The sequence below is a fragment of the Oratosquilla oratoria genome, chromosome 15 (genome assembly GCF_046742065.1).
Source record: "Oratosquilla oratoria isolate Oo_2021 chromosome 15, ASM4674206v1, whole genome shotgun sequence".
Classification (NCBI taxonomy): Eukaryota; Metazoa; Arthropoda; class Malacostraca; order Stomatopoda; family Squillidae; genus Oratosquilla; species Oratosquilla oratoria.
The window spans coordinates 37,471,201-37,495,305 of record NC_134791.1 but is presented as its reverse complement, the minus strand read 5'-3'; the positions used below and the strand labels follow the sequence as shown (position 1 = coordinate 37,495,305).

General features: G+C 44.2%; 1 protein-coding gene across 3 annotated transcripts in view; it reads left to right on the top strand.

The window, feature by feature from the left end:
• Positions 1-13,801: 13,801 nt before the first annotated feature.
• Positions 13,802-24,105, top strand: part of LOC143033408 (calcyclin-binding protein) — an 86,432-nt gene continuing 76,128 nt past the window's right edge. For all 3 annotated transcript variants that reach the window (XM_076198800.1, XM_076198801.1, XM_076198797.1), the window contains exon 1: positions 13,802-14,098. In XM_076198800.1, coding sequence (XP_076054915.1) covers positions 14,078-14,098 — 21 coding nt within the window. In that variant the 5' untranslated portion in view covers positions 13,802-14,077. The remainder of the gene's footprint in view (positions 14,099-24,105) is intronic.

Genomic DNA, 24,105 nt, shown 5'->3' with positions numbered 1-24,105 from the left:
GTCATCTTCAAATTATCCCTTTTTAAAAGGTAAGAGTTAAAGTCAAAACCAGTAATTGACATACTTAAAGATCCCGTGTCCGATATATAGAAAGGAAATGAGACATAAAAGGGGAATGCAAGTTACACAGATGTTGGCAATAACCCATGCATTGTGTTGTTGCTACGTGTTTGGATAACCCTTTTCGTTCTCATAACTCTGTTACACTATTTAGGAAAGTAAAAATTTGCCAAAAGTTCTCATTTATATATATATATATATATATATATATATATATATATATATATATATATATATATATATATATATATGTAGAAATTATGGTGTCACGAAATGGATGCTGTATAGGGGGTTAGCCTACACCTAACCTACCATAGCCTAACATAAAATCAATTGTAAACCTTAAGTAGGGTAATTTAAAGATTTCTGAAGAGGCCTATCCTATGTTATATTGCAGGAAGATGCATATTAACCTCATGTTACCTCGCTATAGTCTTGTAAGGATTTCTTCTGCCTCGCGAATCTTTCAGATACCCTACTCCATTTTCCTATTGATGTGGTATTTTTTTCTGAGGAAATTTTACTCTTACAGGGAACCGGTCTGGAAGACCGGATGGGACGCAAGTTCTCAATTCCCTCCCTTTCCCGGTTTGGGAAGCTTTTGGAAGAATAAAGGCAGTACAGAAGGTCGAGTTTCCTTTCAACCAAGAATGGAAAGTGGACAAGGACCCACCTACCCCATGTCCCAGGTCCTACCATAAGACTAACCTGCAGCCTAGTACAACTCCTCATCCTTCGGTTTGTGTCAAGGAATAGCGGAATAATGATCGCTTACTCCAGAAAGTGTGTGGCAGTCTCTAACATCTGAAGAATTGTTGATTGATATATATACGACAATTTTTATATATTTTTTTTTCTGTCGCGGTTCGCCACGACAATAGGAAAATGGAGTAGGGTATCTGAAAGATTCGTGACACCCTAATTTCTAAAAAATATATATATATATATAATTGAGAACTTTTGGCACATTTTTACTTTCCTAAACAGTGTAACAGAGTTATGAGAGCGAAAAGGGTTATCCAAACACGTAGCAACAACACAAGGTATGGGTTATTGCCAACATCTGTGTAACTTGCATTCCCCTTTTACGTCTCATTTCCTTTCTCTATATCGGACGTGGGATCTTTAAATGTTAAAACTGGTTCTGACTTTAACTCTTACATTTTTAAAAGGGACAATTTGACGAAGATATTAATAGCCTGGGTTGGCTGTCTTGGAGTGCCTACATGGCATTTCTCTCTCAGACCACGTGAGTCTGATCAAAACATCGAAAACGTTTTTGATCCCTTCTTTCCGATAGAGAGTAGGAATATAATTTTGACATGGTAAAATTTTTACATGTTGACGAAAACAGTCCTTTTTTATGGATTTCATTATAATTTATTTTAATTATTACAATAGTAATTTAAAGATATTAGAGCTGGATGATGAATCAATTTCTAAGTACATCCAAATTTTTAGAGGGATAGCTTTTCTCTCTGACAATTAGTGAGCATGCAGGAGGGGAGCGCATCGAATGTAGGATATTTCGGCCACTGACGTTTCGGCCAGAACTCTGCAGGGTCGGACGTTTCGGCCAGTCCTCTAAATGTTGTCGGGAATAAATCCCGACAGAGGCATTTTTTAGAGTAAATAGACGATTATTACAAATTAATATACACATCTGTGGTTACGGCCTCAGTTAATTTAGTGAATTGATAGCTGGAGAATTAGGATTAAGATTGAAATACAGCAACTAAGCTGTATGAAATTTATATTCTAGAAACTTAGTATATGAAAACATGCATAACAAATTATACAGTCTTACTTTTTCCATTTAGATAGAGTGGCCTATAATTTTTGTTTCTATGTACGAAAACATTATATAAAACATTATGTAAGGACTCGACACCCCTTAGTTACCCAAGCCGGTTGTTCTAACCCCTCTCAGGAATGTCAAGTTACCGATATGTCATTTTAATTATTAATCATTTTATTTACCACTTGGTGTCTTCTCCGTCTTGAGTGTTGGTTCTGGTGCATCTATAGTTCCCATGCATGGGGATTATATATGATATGCATCGTGCAACATTTTCACTTCAGTTAAGGTGAAGTTGTACTTCCCATAGACCCTTGGCATCGAGAGGTCAAAGGTCACCAGGCGTTCGGGACCAAGAGAGGCCCCTCTCGCGCCCATATACGCAGTTGAGTAGTGGTTGAATAGGAGTTGAGTACGAGTTGAGGACTAGGGGATGATATGAATTCACCCCAATCACAGACTTCATATATATCATGTGTGAAGTGCATATACGACGAAGCGTGTCTTAAACCAGTGAGGGGATTCTGTGAGAGAACCATTCCCCTCAACATACCTTTATCCTTTCCCATTCCCATACTCACCCACCATGCCACGCCCGAAGTTCGTCGCTCACATCACCGTCAATAACCAGAACAAAGACGAAGAAGATTTCCAAGTGGCCCCAAGGCCACGGTAGGTAAGTCATAAATTGAGTTACATGATATATCCAAACCAATATGAATAATTGAAATAATTACATATTCATAAAGATACATGATGCTTTGTGATGCCATTGTACGTTTCAGGGTTCGATGAGTTTCCTGCCGTTCACAGGTACGTAGTTTTGTAGTGTTGAATGTTGTATACAACTTCACACAGAGTATCCCAGTATTAACTCGGTGGGACGGTCACCTAGATTAACTTACACCGTCAACATTCGTATTATCGGCTGAAGGAAACCTGCACAGCGAAGCTATAGCGATAATCCCTTACCACACGCACACGCCATTCCCTCTCTGACTCTCGTGCCGTTCACACCCTCCGCTCAGCGCTCCCTACGAGAAAGTAATACAACATGGCACATACCAGAAACAGCAACAGCTCCAAGAAACTTGAAGATATGGTGGAGAGTCTCGTGAAAGCAAGAGAAGAGGACAAACAGTTCCTGTTGCAAGCAAGGAAAGAAGACCAGCAGTTCCTAAGCGAGCTAAAATAGATAGTCAAACAGGCAGGAGATACAAGATCTCAAATCGACTGTAGTTAATCTCCAAGCTAGAGTGGAAGACCTAGAGCAGTACACGAGGAGAGAAGATATCATCATCAGTGGTTTAAAGATTGTGAAAACGTATTCGGAAGCCGTGAAAGGTGATTCCGACTATAGTGTGGATAACAGTGGACAGAACATTGTAGAAACTCAAGTGATCCATTCTCTAAGTAACAAGGGAATACAGATCAGAGGCACAGAGATATCAGCTTGCCATACACTGGGAAAAAGAAAACAGGACGGTACCCAAAATGTAATCGTGAGATTCGTATCAAGAAAGTCGAAGGTGAACGTGCTGAAAAACGCCAAGAAATTGAAGGGGACGGGCATCTACGTGAATGAACACCTGACGAAACGAAACGGAGAGATTGCCAAAACAGCACGCGACATGAGGAAACATGAGAAGATCATCTCGACATGGACAAGAGACCCCAAATTAAATTTCTACACAAAACTAACAAAAGACAGCGATTACTATAGTGATACACAATTTGACACAGTATTTCGTGATATTGATGGTTTCACACTAATTCATATTAATGCAAGGAGCCTAAACGTTAATGATCAGAAAATTGACTGTTATCTCAAGTTACTCAATAAAAGCTTTGACGTTATAGTGATAAGCGAAACATGGATTGACCCAGGATGTCTAGTAAACTTCCTACAAGACTATACTCCCTACAGTGTTAATAGACAGATCCAAAAAGGCGGCGGAGTCTCTATCTTCATAAAAAAATCAATTTCATGCAAACTAATAAATCAATCCACTAATTCGCACGAAAACCTATTTGATTGCGTAGCTGTTGAGATTTTCAGTAAAAAAAAAATACAGTCATAACAAGTATTTACAGAAAGCCAGGCACAAGCATCAATGAGTTCACAAATATGCTTGAAGAAATCATAACTCCATTTAGAAATAAAAACCTATATCTCTGTGGTGACTTCAATATAGATTTACCTAAGTATGGGACTCACGAACAAACAATTAGACACTTTAACAGATATGATTTTCTCTTTAGGTATATATCCTTTGATAAATAAACCAACCCGAATATCAAATACAAGTGAAACAATGATAGATAACATTTTCACCAATATTGTAAACTCCGAGATTCAGTGGTATCTTAATAAGTGACATAAGTGACCATCTACCGGTATTCATTATCAATCCAAAAGAAATGCACTGCATAACAAAACTCAAAATTGCACTAAAACGTAAAATAGACGAAAAAAGTATTGCAAAATTAAATCAATGCTAAGAAGAAAATTGGGATCAGGTTTACGAGTCAGAAAATGCCAATCTATCATATAACGAATTTGTAAGCATTATCATGAGTAATGTAAACAAATGCTGCCCAGAGAGAGAAGTAGAAATAAAACCATATAACGTAAACTCAAAACCATGGTTTACAAACGGTCTTAAGAACGCGTGTCGAAAGAAAAACCAACTTTACAAGAAGTCTATTAAAAGCAAGTCCTTGACAGACGTAACAAATACAAAGCGTACAAAAACAAACTTACAACAATTTTACGCAACTGCGAAAAAAAAAAAATACTATGACACACTGCTTGAAAATTATAAAGGTAATGTAAAGAAGACATGGGAAGTTATAAACAACTTAACGAGGCCCAAAAATAATAACACCGATGAATTCATAGACATTATTAAAAACGGAAAAACTAAAAAAAAAGTGGAAAACGAATTTAAAGAATTTTTCTCCCATGTATGATGTAGGACCTAACCTCGCGAAACAAATAAAGATAACACATCAAACTTATGAGACCTTTTTGAAACACCGAATAAATAACACTATGTTCTTAAAACCCGTCACGGAAAACGAACTTATGAACACAGTAAAATCAATACAGAACAAGAAATCGCTCGATTGCACAGGAATCAATATGAACCTCGTAAAACAAATTATGCCTATCATCAAAAATCATTTTCTGACAATATGCAATAAATAATTTGAACAAGGAATATTTCCAGATACAATGAAAATAGCAAAAGTAATACCGATATTCAAATCAAGCTATAATAACTATAGACCAATTTCACTATTACCACAGTTTTCCAAAATTCTTGAGAAGTTATTCACAATTCGCCTTGACTCATTTCTAAAAAAAAAAAAAAAAAAAAAAAAAATGACGTCATTTACCATAGCCAATATGGATTTCAACGAAATCTTTCAACGTCAACATCAGTAATGGAATCAATTGAAGCGATAACTAACAATATAGAACAAAAGAAAAAGACAGCCGGCATATTTATTGATCTAAAAAAGGCATTTGACACAGTAAATCATGAAATCCTAATTCGAAAGGCCGAATACTATGGGCTAAGAGGTAAGGTTAATGATTGGTTAAAAAGTTATCTAAAAAACAGGAAACAATATGTAGCCATTGAGGAAGAAAGATCACATATTCTACCAGTTACATGCGGAGTACCTCAAGGTTCAGTTCTAGGACCCAAACTATTCTTAGTATATATTAATGACATTATAAATGTATCCAACCTTATGAAATTTATACTGTTCGCCGACGATACCACCATTCTATACTCCGATATAAATTCCGACAAACTGATCAAGACAATTAATGAAGGATTATGTCAGCTATCTAACTGGTTTTCAGCCAATAAACTATCCTAAAATGTATCAAAAACTAACTACCTGCTTTTCAACAAAAATAACGAAAGCACTACGCCGATCAAAATAAACAACGAAATTATTGAAAAAGCGTCCGTCAGTAAATTCCTAGGCGTGTATTTAGACGATCAACTTAATTGGAAACATCATATAAATCACGTGAAAATACCCTGCGTACCATTTACTGTAGCCTACTACTACCATACCTAAACTACTGATCAGAAATTTGGGGTAATACTTATCAAACTAATCTTCAACGCATAATTACCTCACAAAAAAAAAAAAAAAAAGGCACTGCGTATAATCTGCAATGTAGGTCGTTTAGAACATACAAATAATTTATTTAAAAAACTAAATCTACTGAAATTCGTGGACTTAATAAAGTACAAAACTGCCATTGTTATGCACCAAATCTAATAAACATGAATCAAAATATATTGAAATTTTACTCAACTTACGAAACTCGCTATGCGACTAGGCATACAAACGACTTCTTTAAAACTCAATACAGAACAACCAAAAAAGGCCAATGCTTATCTGTTATAGGTGTTAACACATGGAATAAACTTGAAAAGGAATTACCTAAGACAAAATGTTTATCAACATTCAAACGATATTTAAAAAAGTCATTAATCTATAAGTATTAGTATATTGAAGATTTCAGGTCAATTTCATGATTGTATTCATGGAGAAACTGTCATGCCCAAGTCTGCCGCTCTTTTTTTTTTTTTTTCTTCTTGTTCCTGCAGGTGACGGTGACCCGGATCCGCGCAGTAAGCAATTATCGTCCCGTCAACAATCGACCTGACATCTCACCTCCCACCTGACCCCCACAAGATGCGTTGCTCGCACGTGACCCCGATTCCTACGTGAGGTCGGAGTTAACAGGCGTCGTGTCGCATCTCATTGCAATATATATATATATATATATATATTTTTTCTAAATAGAAATGTAGTAGCACATTTGTAGATAACACACAGGAACCCACAGTCGGAGAAAGAATAAACTTCGAATAAAGAATAATCCTATATTTCGGCTATCAACTGTAGCCCTCTTCAGGAAAGTACATAAGAAAGAGAACAGAGGGGACTTATAAACTACAGTAAGAAGAGATGTGGACAGTTGACCTCACTCAGACGCGGGGCTAACTGGGGTGGCGGAGGAGGGAGGGGGTGAGGAGAGGGGAGGATGTAAAGTCCGCACTAGCTTATTTATTGCTGCGCGTGAGATATAGGATTATTCTTTTTTCGAAGTTTATTCTTTCTCCGACTGTGGGTTCCTGTGTGTTATGTATATATATATATATATATATATATATATATATATATATATATATGTATGTGTGTATGTATGTGTATGTATATATGTGTATGTATGTATCATACTAAAATGTAACAAAAATATATAAATAAAATAAAAATAATTCTTTCCTTAAAAGGAGAGCAATTCCCCATAAGCTTTGCTTCACGCTCTCCCTTTTCAACAAGCAATTTTGTAAAAAAAAAAAAAAAAAAAAAAAAAAAAAAAAAAAAAAATTGTATATATGTATGTATAAATTGTATTTTATTTTGTTGAATAAACCTTAACTAACTAACTAACTGCTCATATGGCCACTTCCCGAAGGTTGAGTGTAGTTGGAATTTTCCGCCAGAATCATAAGAAATTTAAAATTCCCGGCTCTGTGCAGGCATGCGCATTGTCGACCCCACATCCCCTCCCTACCCCTCCCTTCTTAGCCGGCTCGCCTGAGTCCTCACTTCTAGCGCGGAAACGGACTGAGCGGTATACCCGCTGCCGGCCTTTGGTTTTTTGCCGGCGAGTCTGTTTCCTGCTTGTTAATCAACTGATAGTTTCAGCGCTTTCTGCATGGTTGCCGGTTTGTCCCATTCCTCGACCACCCTATTAGTGAACCAGTTGTTGCCTTCTTAAATCTATTTGGTCCGGTTTGTGCCCATTGCTGCGAGTCTGGTGCTGCGGTGGGGTCGTCTGGCCCTTTGGCGGCCCCATACCTCCTACGATCAATGGTCCTCTAACGCCTCACGGCTTGCATCGTCAGGCCCTAGGCGTAGACTTTGACCTTATACGCTCGCAATCCGTCCCCGTCTCCGAGTCGTCCCTGGTAAACAACCCGGGTCCTCTCGGAGGACAGGGGGACGTGTCTTATGGTACGGAGGATGGCGCCCCCGAGGGTCATCAGGCCTCTCGGCAGCCCCATACCTCTGACCATCAATGGTCCTCTAACGCCTCACGGCTTGCATTGTCAGGCCCTAGGTGTAGACTTTGACCTTATACGCTCGCAATCCGTCCCCGTCTCCGAGTCGTCCTTGGTAAACAACCCGGGTCCTCTCGAAGGACAGGGGGGCGTGTCTTATGGTACGGAGGGTGGCGCCCCCGAGGGTCATCAGGCCTCTCGGCAGCCCCATATCTCCGACCATCAATGGTCCTCTAACGCCTCACGGCTTGCATCGTCAGGCCCTAGGTGTAGACTTTGACCTTTTCCACTCGTAATCCGTTCCACATACGTCTTCGAGTCGTCCGTGGTAAGAACCCGGGCCTCTCGGAGGACAGGGGGACGTGTATTATGGTACGGAGGGTGGCGCCCCCGAGGGTCATCAGGCCTCTTGGCAGCCCCATATCTCCGACCATCAATGGTCCTCCAACGCCTCATGGCTTGCATCGTCAGGCCCTGGGCGTGGACTTTGACCTTTTCCACTCGTAATCCGTTCCCCATACGTCTTCGGGTCGTCCGTGGTAAGAACCCGGGCCTCTCGGAGGACAGGGGGACGTGTATTATGGTACGGAGGGTGGCGCCCCCGAGGGTCATCAGGCCTCTCGGCAGCCCCATACCTCCGACCATCAATGGTCCTCTAACGCCTCACGGCTTGTTTCGTCAGGCCCAAGGCGTAGACTTTGACCTTATACGCTCGCAATCCGTCCCCGTCTCCGAGTCGTCCCTGGTAAACAACCCGGGTCCTCTCGGAGGACAGGGGAACGTGTATTATGGTACGGAGGGTGGCGGCCCCGAGGGTCATCAGGCCTCTCGGCAGCCCCAGGTCCAGACCCAGGCCGAGGCCAGGGCACAGGCCGAAGCCGAGGCCCAGACCGAAGCCCAGGATCAGGCACAGGCCCATGCTCAGGCCCAGGCCGAAGCCCAGGCTCAGGCCCAGGCCAAAGCCAAGATTCAGGCCGTGGCCCTCTAACACCTTTCGGCTTGCCTTTTCGGGCGGGTCTGTGAGCCCACCTTCCTCCCGGAGCCGCTCACGTAGACCCAACAGGAAGTCCCGCTCGAGAAAGAGTTCTATCTCTCCCAAGAGGCCTAGGACACTCAGCTCGTCCACACCCTCCACATGCCGGTCACGGCACCACACTCCTTCCGTCCCTGATAGGCCCCGTCTTCGACTCTGCCCTATCTCGATATCCAGCCTTTCAGGCCGCGCAGACCAGAGCATCCCTCCCCCCCTCCAGAGCAGCCTTCTAACGAGCCTCCAGCTCCGGCCCCACCTCCCACACTCCCTCCTGGTCCTTCCCTCCGCCCCTCCGCGCCGGCGGCGGGTATAGGACTGAAAGGCCCCTCTCATGAGGAACCCCCCTCCCCCCAATCAGACGACCGTCGGGTTGGGGGACGGGGTGGAGGACCACCTCCGTTCATCTTTACCTTATCCTCCTACCACGACGGACTCGTACGAGATCCGCCCCTCCTCATGGTATGACCTTACATACATCCCCCTTGTGTAGCGGCGAGGGATTTTATTCAGCAAAGAGGGGGTCTCGCCTGGTGGAAACGCTCTTCAGTACGGGGTCCTCTCATCACCTGAATGACATCATTTGACGTCTCGATCTGGACTCCGCCCTACTAGGCTGTCCAGGCACCCAGGAAATGGCACCTCGCTATATCACAATGTGATCCTGTGACGTCAGTGATCCTTTGAAGTCACTATATGATTCTTGGATGTCACGATGTGTTTGTGACATCACGATGTGATCCTATGACGCCGTGATGTGATCCTGTGACGTCACGTGATGCTGTGACATCACAATGTGACCCGGTGACGTCGTGATGTAACCCTGTGGCATCACGATGTGACCATGTGACATCACTAATTTTGTATCATTACTGTATGGTCCAGTGGAATTACTGTACAATGAAAACATATGACGTCATGATGGGGGTCCTGTGACGTCATTTTGTTGGTGTCGTCACGATATGATTACATGATGCCACGATGTGATAATAGTTCACGATGTGATCAGGTAACGTCAATATGCGATAAAGTGATGTCACGGTGTGACAAGATGACGTCATTATGTGATAAAATGACGTCACGATGTAGTCCTATGACGTCAGTTTGTGTCCCTGTGACGTCACAAGGCGATCCTATGACGCCATGATTAACTCCGGTGACGTCACAGTATAATCACATGATGTCACTAGGTATTAAACATATGGAAATCAGCTTGTGGGTGATGAGACGTCACAAACTGCCATAGCACACTATTGGATGAGGACGCTCGCCACGGGCTTCGAGGACTTCCCGCGGGAAGACTTGGGGTGAGTTGGATACATACCGAGGGTCCAGGCAAAGTCTTAGCGGGAGACGCTCAGGGAACGTCTTCACCCAGGACAAAGCCTCTTGACTAACGCCCACGGACGAGGTCGCTCGGAAACGACCTCGGCCTCGCATGTATGTTGTTATACGTTCTACAATCGATTTTGTGACTTTACTACACCCTCCGGGAATTGGGATCCACCTTGCCCTACTAATTTGATTCTCTTTACCATACCAAAAAAAGGCCTAGGAAAAACGAGACTGGCTATGAACCTGAGCGCACTGAATAAATTCTTGAAAGCCCTGCGATTCAATATGGTGTCGGTGGCTCAGGTCCGGTCAGCACTCCGGGGGGGGGGGGTGTTGGGTTGCCTCAACTTCGCGACCCCGGCCCTTCCACTGAGCCGCTTGGGGCGCCGACGGCTGGTACGGGAGGTCGACAGGAGCATACTGCTCCTCCCGCGCGACCTGCCCGGGCCGGTACCCTCAGCACTCCACAGCTTGTTGCGTACCTGGCTTCGGTCGGGGGCCCTACGCCGGTCGGTCCCATAGTCCCCGTCCCCACCTCGAATGGCAGGAGCGGCGGACGCCTCGGACATGGGGTGGGGCTTCCAGTCGAGCTGGAGACATCAAACTTGCCGGGGATGGTCGGAAGATAGAAGGTCACTACACATCAACCTTCGGGAGCTGATAGTGGTGAAAGAATGACTCGAGCGAAACCCAGAATTCTCCTGCATGAGCGTTTGCTTGGACATAGACAATGTGACGGTAGTACAGTGCGTGCAGAGGCAAGGTACGGCCCGACCAGGTCCACTCCTAGCCCTGTCGGAAGATATCTTCGCCGAGGCATCACGCAGGGCCATATCACTCTCGGCGAAGTATGTTCCAGGCCGGGAGAACGACTGAGCGGACGCTCTATCCAGGTTTCAGGAGACCTCCGTGGTGTGGTAACTACGCCCACAAGTGTTCGAGTCGCTCTCCCTCCGCTACGGCACCGTTTGCCTCCCCAAGCACGACCCAGCTCCCCCTCTACCTCACCTGCATCCAAAGGACACGCACAGGAGGCCTAGACGCCTTCACGGAGGACTGGAACAGCTGGAAGTACGTATTCATTTTCCTCCTCCAGCGACACCGGTCCTCCTGAAGGTGATGCAGACCCTCAGGTCCTTCAAGGGTCAGGTCCTCCTGATAGCTCCCTACTGGCCAACCCAGCCGTGGTTCGGGGAGCTAATGAGAAGGTGCCCTTCTCCCCTTCTACTGGGGTCAGCCTGCCTAGCCAACAGCCTTACCGCACCTCTCCAAGCGTCACTCCAACTTGATACTTGGAGTTTCTACGGGGAGCTCTCAGCCAACTCTTCTCTACAGAGGCAGCAGACAAGATGTTCAGAGCTCACATTCCGTCCTCAGTGCGGCAGTGTGGGTCCTACGGACGGAGATTTCAGAACTGCCTTCGGAGACACACGATGGGAACCATCTCCGCCAGCACGGTTCTGGACTTCCTGACTTGGCTGGCTGACTCCACCAACAGGGCACTGGCGACTATCTTGCCTCACTATACAGCCCTCACTGATCCGCTACGCTTTGGCATGAACATCCGAGTGCCACAGAGGGCGCGAACCCTCCTAATGAAGGTGGATCAGCGCCTCGAGAGAGCCGAGACATGAACCGGTTCTGGCCTGGTCCTTGCATCGTCTTCTGCAGTACCTGGCGTTCGAAAAGGCCATTATGGAGGAAGAACAATTCCCTCAACGTGTCGTCTTTCTGCTCGCCTTGACTACGGACTACAGGGCTTCACAGCTGGCGGCAATCACCCGCCACCCATCCTTCTCCAAACTGGAGGAGGACAGCTCGGCCCTAACCCTCTCTCCATCACCAACATTCCTGGCCAGGAACGGCCGAGCGGACGACATGATTGGCCCTCTCAGAATACAATCCTTCCGGGAGGGAGGACGCCCACAACCGCTGCGTCCGGTCCGTGCGTTCGAAGACTACGTGGAGCACACGGAAGAGATTTCTGGGGATCATCTCTTCTACAATTCGAAATTTAGGATTCCCCTAACCCCGAGGTCCCGGGCGCACCTGCCTTGCCGCATTTTGGAGAGAGCCGACCCGGGCCATGCCCCACACGCCCACAGCATCAGGGACTTCGTGGCATCGCTGGCGTTTCTCCGCACCCACTCTGGAGCGGGTGCGGGACTTAGGGGCTGGACATCGACGACTCCCTTGGGGACACGGTGTCTCTACCACTCGGTCGCCCCTGTCCCATGTGTCGCCATGGAAACAGCTCCACCCCTCTCATCTAAAAAGAAAAAAAAAAAAAAAGGGGGGGGGGAGCAAAGGGCGACCGAGGAGTGGGGAGGGGCCCAGGAACCGCTGAACAGGATACGATTTTCGTATAATTTACGCATTGTGTGAACAGAGCAATGTTGTGCATGTCACATTCTTCGGTGTGGGTACTTGACGTTTCTTTTCTCCCCTCTACTGAGTGATAAAATGAATAAGTCTCCCATAGGGAAGACACACGTAATAACGGTTTGAATCAGGCTTCACCTCTCCTCCCACCTGTCCTCGTCTCATGCATAGCTTTGCTGTGCAGGTTTCTTTCAGCCGATAATATTTCTTTGTCGCGGCTCGTGCCGCTTAAATTGTTTTTATCGGCTTAAGAAACCTGCACAGATTTACGGTCCCTCCCTCCCCCCACAGGCGAAGCCTTCATTTCTCATTGAAGTGACGACTCAGGCGAGCCGGCTAAGAAGGGAGGGGGAGGTGGGGTCGACAATGCGCATGCCTGCACAGAGCCGGGATTTTTAAATTTCTGATGATTCTGGCGGAAATTTCCAACCACACTTAACCTTCGGGAAATGGCCATATGACCAGGAGTGTGGTATGGGATTATCGCTATAGCTTCGCTGTGCAGGTTTCTAGCCGATAAAAAAAAAAATTAAGCGGCACGAGCCGCGACAAAGAAATATTAAAAGAGATGGGAAATCTGTCGGAAGTCATAATATTCTCCACAAATGTTGCTATTATTATTTACTTATTATTGAAAGAAAATGTATTATTAAAAGAATTTAAAAAAAATACTTATATATCATTTCAAGTAACAATATTTTTTGCACATACTGTGTGAAAACGAAATGAAATTTGTGAAACAAATGATTTAAATTGAAATAATATAATGCACCAAGCCAGGGCACCAAGCCTTCAAGCTTAAAAGCTTATTTTCGCTGGGCCAAAATCACCGGCGATTTCGGCCCAGAAAAGCCCTGGGCCGAAATCACCTGATTCCATCACTTATACTATGCTTCCTCTTTGCTACTACCCTCCTTAAATATTCTCTATGCTACTGCCATGACAACATCACTTTGGTGCGGTATTGTCCCCAAGGATAGAAGTGCTGGCTATTCTTATGGTATCTTTCATATATTAACCAAGCTGAAAATGAAATGAATTGCGCGCGTCGACGCTCAGACGACGCCCCTAAGCAGAGTCCTCTAGTTATTGCGTTCGTGTTTCACGTTGGATCGCATTCACAGAGGAGGTTGCATTACGAAACTGTGTACTTGATCATGTTTCGATCACAAACATAGACTAACAGAATACGCTAGGTTGTAGAAATCCTCAGAGGGCCATACTTGTGCATTGTTGGTGTGATTAGAGTTTTTGGGTTTGCAGAATTGACATTGCTGCTTCCCATTGTGGTTGAAGCAAGCCTGTATTGTCAAAATATCAAACAATTGTACTTTTACCGACAAGTATTTTCACAGAAATTGCTACAAAATGTCGGAGAGAATGGAAGAGGTAAGTAATACTTTCATCTTATACCGCTATAATTTTTTATGGTAAACTGTCCGATTTTAAGACATAATTGTAATGCCATTGATTGTAATGACATCAATGAACAAACAAAAATGTTATATGTAATCTGTTACACCACAAAGGGACTGTCTGATTGAGTTTCCAAAAAATTGAACTTTTTAACTTTTAGTGAATTTGGATTTGTACGCTCGTGCAGCTTTTTATTTGATTCGATTTGTAATTGCTATTAGATCTGAATAAGCAGGACTAGACATGTGGTTATCTGGCACAAGATGTTACACAATACTCATGAATGGTTCCCTCATTCTATTTTCTGTTGTTGATGGCTCAATAACTCCTTTTCTTAATACTCTCAGCACTCCATCATGATCATCCATACACCTGAAGAACCATCATCATACCATAGTTGAATGACCCTGATATAGCCTCATTTCTGCCTCAAAACATTCAATCTATATATGACTTGCATAGCTTTACACACATGTACATGATGTAAGAACTTTAATCTGCTCCCATTCAACACAATTCCTCCGTCAATACTGTCCTACACAGGTCGTACTAATTAATGCCCGGCAGTGACTGTCGATTTCCTATGGTGCCCAGGCGTTGTGTGTGTGTGTGTGTTTTTTTATCAGTTCCAATAATTCATATATGAATGATTCATCTACTAGTGAATTCCTGAAAAAATTGCTGAATTTAGCAGGAGAAACGAAACGATGCACAAAGCAGAAAATCCTTTGCCAAATTTAGCACCCGGACCATGGCGGTGGTTTAGGTTAGGTTAGGTCCTAACCTAACCGCCGGTAATTTAGCCATTCCACATTTTCCAACGACCGGACATAAACAAAGATAGCAGCACTGCCACGGTCTGGGCGCTAAATTCAGCAAAGGATTTTCGGTAAAATTTTACTTTCGACCTTTGTTGGAATATAGCAATACAAAATTAAATAGTAATTTTGTAAATTAAAATGTGTGAACGTAATATGCAAATTTGTGTGCGGAAATGAAAATAAAAATAGTTGCCAAAACAGGTTTCTAAGTAACGAAGTCGTGTACGACGAATGGTACGCCATGTTTGTTATGGTAGATTCTGACGTCGGAGAAATGAAAGGACGATAAATTTGTCTAAACTTAACTAAACTAACCTAACCTAACCTAACCTGTGTTTAATAAATCATTACCTGCAAATTAGATATCATCCGGCTGGTCCTCGTCGTCATCGTCGTGAGAGACGTTGGCGGGCTTTTCAATCACTCTCTCAGCTTTTGTATGGCTATATTCCTCCAATGGTCGAAAGTAAAATTTTACCGGTTAGGTTAGGTTAGGTTAGTTTAATTTAGTTTAGTTTACTTTAGTTTAGACAAATATTTCGTCCTTTCATTTCTCCGACGGAATCTACCATAACAAACATGGCGTACCATTCGTAGTACACGACTTCGTTAATTATGAAATCTGTTTTAGCAACTATTTTTATTTTCATTTCCGCACACAAAATTGCATATTACGTTCATACATTTTAATTTACAAAATTACTATTTAATTTTGTATTGCTATATTCCAACAAAGGTCGAAAGTAAAATTTTACCGGATTTTCCACTTTGTGCGTCATTTCTCCTGCTAAATTCATTTTTTTTTTTTGGTGAATTCACTAGTAGATAAATCATTCATATGATATGAACCATTGGAACTAAAAAAAAAATAGGCTGACACAACGCCCGGGCACTATAGGAAATTGCCAGTTGCTACCGGGCGTTGCCGGGTGTTATTTAGTAGGACCGTCCTACACTTCCATATCTGTAATACCCCAAAGCATCCATATCTTCTACCAAAATCTTTTCTATGTTACAAAAACTAGTTAATTTTTAGAAGTGCACACCTACACAATATAGTAATAGAAAATTAAATAATTTTGTAAATTATGATACATCAATGTAATATATATTATTCTTGGCAGAAATCAACAATAGAAATAGTTACTAAAAGCTATAAACAAACTACTTGAGATGCCATCTTTGTTTTGGTAGAGGCAGAGGTCGAAGAAATGAAAGTATGCTAAATTCATCTATTCTAAACTAACCTACCTACTCAACCCAACCTAACCTAATCTAATCTAACCTAATCTAACCTAACCTGCATATAATAGTAGGGTACCTGTATTTTTTGTTGTTGTTGTAAAATTTTAGTTGTACACACCTACACAATATAACAATACAAAATGAATTATTAATGTTGTAAATTATAATAGATCAACATAATATGAGATTTTCTTGGTGGAAATCAATAACAAAAAAGTAACTAAAATGTATTTTTTAATGAACGAAGTCACGGTGATTTAATGATATGCCATGTTTGTTTTGATAGGTGTTGAGGATGAAGAAATAAAAGGATGATAAATTAGTCTGTTCTGACCTAGCCTAACCTAACCAATGTTTTGGAATTCGGTACCTCAAATTCTAAACCTCATCTGGGTTGTTGTTGCGGATGCTGATGGCCTGATTATTATTGTACCTCGGCAATTAACAGATGACGGCAGAATCCTGTGTTCTCTCAAAGTCCAAGGAAGCCCTATTGTCTTAGTAACAGCACTTCTTAACATCACCTGGACTTGCAGAACACCAGGTCCACAATGTGAAAGCTGTCGTCTGATAATGACTGGACTGGCATGGCATCTGTACCGTATCCTAACGGCTTCATTCGTTAGTAAATTTGCTTGAAGCAAGGCATTTTTGTTTTTTATTTTGTCAAGAAAATCACACATTATGTTCATGTATTATAATTTACAAACTTAATATTTAATTTTCTAATGCTATATCACGTAGGTGTGCACAACTAAAATAATACTTTTTTTTTTTTTTTTTTTTTTTTATAGAAGTGTACACCTACGCGGTATAGTATTAGGGGCCCTATTGGGGCAAGGGGGGCCCTTGCCCTCCACCACAAGTCTCGCACACTATACTCCATTCTCTTCGTGGTAGTCAACGAGTCAACATCTCTCAACTATACCTATTTAGTTTTTATCAGTTTCCCCCCTTATTGGGCCGATTTTCAGTCAAAATCCCTTATTAGCACAGCAGCGAACCGTTAATTAATCAACGGTTCAATATTTATGTTTTGTGTCGAAAATCAAGCAACCCGCTTCGATTGTTGCCAGCTCACTCCCAAGACGCTAAGGAGTTCGTCGTCCTTCAATTTCATCGGGGTTTACCTACACTATCCTGTGTCCTGGAATTTCTTGAGTGCCCTCTCCCTTTCCTGTATTATTCCCCTAACCGCCACCGGGTATCCTACCCTTCACTGTAAGTATGGAATCTGGTTCCAGTATTGTTGTTGTTCAAGATAGGTTGTGTGCCTTCGCCGAAGGGAGATATCCTTGTCTCACCCCCTTACCGCCAGCCCAAGCGGATCCTCACATTTGGTGTATCAAGTGTAGAGCTCTCAAGTGTTCACCTTCATCCCCGTGTGAGACGTGCATTCAGTGGGATGATAGTCAGTGGTCCGTGTACTTTCATGTTCACAGGAAAGCGCATGCAGGGAAAAATGTGCGCAAGCATAGGAAATGGCTTCCACCTTCACCCCCAAAAACTAGAGAAGGCAGACTATGGCTTCAGAGGAGACGAGCAATTCTCTCCCTCCTCCAAAGCGTAATAGACAGGAAAGTTGTACAATGTCCACCTCGAGTCATTCTCAGGCCAAGTTGTCCTCTATTCCTTCAACCAGGACAGTTAGCGTAGACAGACATGCGCCTCCGGCCACCTATAGCTACCGCTCCTGTACGAGCTTTTTCCCGGATGAGGTCGCTTGCGGCTTTCCCTCGACCCATCCCGGATGGCTTCCACCTTCACCCCCCAAAAACAAGAGAAGGCAGACTACGGCTTCAGAGGAGACGAGCAATTTTCTCCCTCTTCCAAAGCGTAGTAGACAGGAAAATGGTACAACGTCCACCTCGAGTCATTCTCAGGCCAAGTTGTCCTCTATTCCTTCAACCAGGACGGTTAGCATAGACGGACATGCGCCTCCGGCCACCTCTAGCTACCGCTCCTGTACGAGCTTTTTCCCGGATGAGGTCGCTTGCGGCTTGCCCTTGACCCATCCCGGAAACTCGATGCTGACACGGACAAAGAACCCAGGTTTGAAGACAGAGCTCCTCAGCCTCTTCTACTCAGGAATCCCGCAGTACGCGTAAAACCCATCCTAGGAAGAGCCGGGTGATCAACGGAGACCTTTCCATGCCCTTTGATCACGAGGACAGAGGTAGCTTGTGGGTAAACCCACCTCTACCAGAAGAGAGAGCCTCTCCTTAGGGTCCCCCGGACCATCTGAACCTAATTGCGACTCTCCAAGCGGGCATTTACAGGAACTTCTCCCCACTATCTATTCCCTCTTTCACACAATGAAAGAACAGATGATGGATGAACAACGCGAATTCATCCGGGCGACTCAGGAAAAGTTCCTGTTGGACTCCGAAGTTTGCAAGGATTCAACGCCCACAAGAGCCCCCCTAGAACATGTTCCAGCTGATCGGAACCCCCCTGAACCGATCGGGGACGAGGATGAAGACGCGGTGTTTCTCGCTGACCGGACAGACGCCAGCTACAATGACGACGATGTCCACAGCACCGGGGATGAGAGGGCAAGTTACCAAACTTTGCAGGACGTTCAGGGCCTGGTTCTCTCTCGCGGTGAACTCCTGGCTGGAACGCATCTTGGCTTTAGTAAGGGAGTTTTTACCCGAGCTGCAACCCCAGGAGGAATGCAACCTCCAGGCTCTATTGGAAAGTTCGAACAGAGCCCTGAAGCATCAAGCGGCCTGCCTCTCAACGTCTTGGGCCAACATCAAGTCACACAGGAGAGACATCATCCTAGGAGACCCCAGTGATCCCCTCCTCAGAGAAATTTATGCTCCATTGAAGAGGGCCCCCCTTCTAACCCACATGCTGATTCCCCTGGACATGGTGGATTCAGCAATCACAAGCAAAAACCAACTGATGCATAACAGAGCCATCGAGAGAGTAGCCGCCCCTACCTCCAGGCCAAGGCCAAGGACCCCTCAGATGCAAAGACAGCCGTTTCCTCACTCGAAGAAAGAAGAAAGGCCACCCCTCCACTCCAAGTCGAAAATGCAGACAGAAAAGCCCCGCCCCTTTCCGACTAGAGAACCTAGACGCAAACATTATAGAGGCTCTGGACCCCCCCACAGGAAATTCTAGGAATTCGCCAGCCTGTCCGCACAAGATAGGGGGTTGCCTCTCCCTCTACTGGAGAGCATGGGAAGAGGCCGGGGCAGAAGACTGGACCCTACAAGTCATCAAGACAGGCTATCGTCTTCCCTTTCACACTGTCCCAAACCTCTCCCCCTATCCCATCCAAGTCAGCAGCTACCACCCGGACTCGGCTCGCGGGTGCGCCCCAGCGGAGGAGATCTCCGTTCTGCTCCAGAAAGGAGCTTTAGAGGAAGTCTCGACTCCGGACCCAGGGTTCTACTCAAGGCTATTCCTAGTAGAAAAGACAACAGTGGGGTGGAGACCAGTCATCGATTTGTCTCCACTGAACAAGTTCCTTTCCCTGACGAAGTTCCGAATGGACACCCCAGAGTCCGTAAGGGCATCTATCAGGGAAGGGGACTTCATGGTGTCGCTGGACCTCCAAGATGCCTATTTCCAAATACCAGTGCATCCCTCCTCCAGGAAATTCCTCAGAATCATCCACAGAGGCAACACCTTCCAGTTCACCTGCCTATGCTTTGGACTTTCCACAGCACCCTAAGTCTTCATCAGTGTTCAAACTTGTTTCAGCGTGGTCCCACTCCAGGGGAATTTGCCTACTCCGTTACCTGGACGACTGGCTGATCCTTGCACATTCCGCCCAGCTTTGCCAAGAACACCTGAGAATGGTCCTAACCTTCGTCTGGAAATTGAGCACCGTAGTCAACCCAGGGAAGTCAGATTTCTTACCAAGACAGAGTCACGTACCTGGGTATGGTCCTGGACTCCTCCCTAATGAAGTCCTTCCCAGTAGAAAAGAGGATCCAGAATCTCACTTCTCTAGTTGCACAGGCACTATCGACAGCGAAACGATGCCAAATCCTCCTGGGCCATATGGCCTCCGTAGAGAGATTCATCCCCAGGAGCAGACAAAGAATGTGACTGCTACAGTGGCTCCTCAAGTCTCAGTGGGCCCCGCAAGAGGGAGAACCCCTACAACACATCTCCCTCACCGAAGAAGTCAAGGATTCTCTTCTCTGGTGGAAGGACCTGTGCAACCTGCTCGTGGGGATGCCCCTCGGCCCATCTCCCCCCGAAGTCCTCCTGTTCTCCGATGCCTCATGGAGGGCTAGGGAGCCCACCTCAACAACGATAACATCAGCGGTTCCTGGTCCACAGTCAAGCGGACAGCCCATATCAACTAGCTAGAGTTGAAAGCAGTACTCCTGGCTCTCCGTCACTTCAAGGATCAAGTCTCGGGGAAAGTAGTGGGCATAATGTCGGACAATTCCTCGGTAGTAGCCTACCTGAACAAGCAAGGGGGCACAGTCTCCCAGGAACTATGCCTTCTGACGATGGACATCCTCAACCTAGCCGAGAATCTCCAAATGTCACTCAAAGCCCGCTACATCCCAGGGAAGAGGAATGTCTGGGTGGACCACCTCAGCAGGAAGAATCAGTTAATCAGCACAGAATGGTCCCTCCATCAAGAAGTAGTGAACTTCATCCTCAGCAAATGGGGCTCCCCTCTAGTGGACCTTTTCGCCACAAAATGGAATCACCAACTCCCAATATATTTCAACCCTCTCCCGGATCCTCTGGCAGCAGGAGAAGACGCTCTTATGCAAAGTTGGGACAACCTGGACACCTACGCTTTCCCACCGTTTCCCTTGCTCCACAAGGTACTCCAGAGAGCAAGAAACGCATCCAACCTTCGGATGACTTTGATCGCTCCTAGGTGTCCCGAAGCCCCATGGTTTCCAGACGCCCTCGATCTAGCAGTAGAAGAGCCTCTGGCCCTTCAGGGAAGACTAGATCTTCTACATCAACCCATCAACGGGGCTTGGCACAAAAACCCTTCAGCACTCAATCTCCTCCGTGGGATGTGGCATTAGTCCTGAACTCTCTGAGGGGTCCCCCTTACGAACCCCTCTGAGAGGCACATCTGAAGGACCTCACCTTGAAGACAGTTTTTCTGCTAGCCCTGGCATCTTCCAAGAGAGTAGGGGAATTACACGCCATCTCTTATAGAGTCGCCCATTCCAAAGGATGGAAAGAGGTCTCCTTCACTTTCATGCCTCAATTCATTGCCAAAAACCAAGATCCTGCCAAATCCAACCCTACAATCTGGTCCTTTAGTGTTCCGTCCTTAGACGAATTTGTAGGGGGAGAACAGACTGAAACAGTACTATGCCCGGTACGAGCCATCCGGACCTACCTCAAGAGAACCGAACATCTTAGACCAGAATTAGAGGTTGTTCGTCTCTACTAATGGTAAACCAAAGCCCATCACTAAGAATTCCATTTCTTACTGGATCAAGGAAGTCATCCGCAGAGCCTACGACATGAACCTCACAGATTGCCCTAAGGCGAAAGCCCATGACCTGAGGGCAGTGGGGACCTCCCTAGTCTTCAGAAAGAATCTGTCAGTCAACCAGGTTCTTCAAGCAGGTATATGGAAGAGCCAGAATATGTTCACTTCCTTTTACCTCAAAGAAGTTATGTGGGAATCTTTAGGGAACTTCTCTTTGGGCCCCATGGTGGCCGCCCAAGAAGTCCTGAAATGATATACCCCTCCCCAAGAGCACACAGCTGACCCTGACAACTCATCCAGGTTCTGGCTCAGCAACTGCAGGGATAACTATCCAAAGTCCTTCTCATACTCCTACATTCCCTTACCTCACCCGAGGGCTCTCCTGCATTCCAAGGGAATCAATTCAAGCCCTTCAGTGGTACAAAAGTGAGTATAACCTGTCTGTCTCCACTCCAGGGAACAGAAAAGGATGCACTTCAAAGTGAGGGGAATGTATAGGGGTCTGGTCAACGTAGTCTTAGCACACTAAATTTTCCTTACGGGGGTTTTCCAGGCTAGATAGCCACTTCCTTCCTTCCTAAGTCCGAGTCTCCTAGTGTAAGGAGTACCGAAGAGTTTGTATTCTTCGGAACAAATGTAATTTTCGCAGGAAAATTAATTTTTCCCAGATACAAACCCGAGGTACTCCTTACCTCTAATGGCCCTCCTCAACCACCCCTCTAAACAGTTCCTTCTCCTTGCCTGACAAACCTTGTGCTTAATTTCATACCTGGCTCAGAGAATGGAGTATAGTGTGCGAGACTTGTGGTGGAGGGCAAGGGCCCCTTACTGAGGATAAGCATTGCCCAGACCCACAGAGTGAAGATTTTAATTTAGCGGTAGAAATATTTGTGCTACGCGAAGTATCCTATTGTAAGGAGTACCTCAGGTTTGTATCAGGGAAAGATTAATTTTCCTGCAAAAATTACATTTTTATAGAATATACATCAATGTAATAGATATTTTTCTTGGTAGAAATGAATGTCAGAAAACATTTCCTAAAGCTATGCAGAAACGAAGTTGAGTCAACTTCTTTAGATGCCATCCTTATTTTGATAGAGGTTGGAGATGACAATGGCAATGACCTACTGACCTCTAGAATTACAGGAACCGCTTTACTAAATGTAGGTTAGATAGGTAGGTTAGGATAGAATAGACAAATTTATCATATTTTAATTTGATCTCTGCCTCTGCCAAAACAAGGCATTACTAATGCTGATGCCTATCCTCTACCATGCATAGATCAAATCATAGATGACGTTGGATCTGCTAAATATGCTACCTTGGATCTGTTAAAGGGGTACTACCAAATACCCATGTATCCAGAAGATCAAGAGAAAACCACTTTTGTTACTCCAGAAAGTGTATTTCAATTCAGTCCTTTCCTTTGGGGTAAGAAATGCCCCTGCCACCTTTCAAAGAAAGATAAATACATTAATATTCAATTTGCCAGGAGTAAAATCATATTTAGATGATCTAGTGATATACAGTGATACATGGGAACAACACATAAAATCTTTACAGGAATTCTTTAAAAGACCTGACCAAGCCAAGTTAACCATTAATATAGAAAAGTGTAATTTTGGACATGCCTATGTCTCATATTTAGGATTTAAAGTAGGAAGCTCTGAAATCTAACCTTTGAAAGCTAAAATGCAAGCCATCCAAGATATTCCCATTCCCCTGAACAAGAGTATAAGAAGATTCCTAGGAATGGTTGGGTATTATAGAAAGTTTTGTCTAAATTTCTCAAATTTAGCTGAACCATTAAGATTTATTATAGAGAAACAGTTTAAATGGAAAGAGAAATGTCAATGCTTTAGAACATTTAAAACTTATATTGACATATTGTCCAGTTTGAAAAAGTCCTGATTTTTCTAAACATTTTCATTTATTCACCGACGCTGGTGACCTAGCTTTAGGAGGAGCCTTAATGCTGGAAGTTATGAATTTCTATTCCCTATAGGTTACTACAGTAAGAAGTTTGGACCCAGTCAACAATAGAGAAAGTGTGTTTGGCTGTAGTCTCTGCTCTAATCCATTTTGAACCCTATATACATTTTTCCTTTCCCTTAACTATACATACTGATCATAACCCTCTTGTTTTCTTGAATAACATGACCTTATCAAGATCCGATCCTTGCCTAACCCCAACAAAATTAAATCTGTTTTTACATAAAACTTTCAATATAATTTTTTATATATTCTTGGCCACCAAAATGTCCTTGCTGATACTAAAGGTATCAGGATTTAATGGGGGGAGGTGTCATGTTTTTACATGGTTATAGAAATATAATAATTTCTTCATATTCATGTGTTTAAGGTACATAAATATAAAGTAGTATAAGGACTTTGTACATACATATACCAAAGGCTTTTTTCCCCCCTTACACGAGTGGTAACCAAAAAGAAAAAGGCATAGAAACCACTCCCAC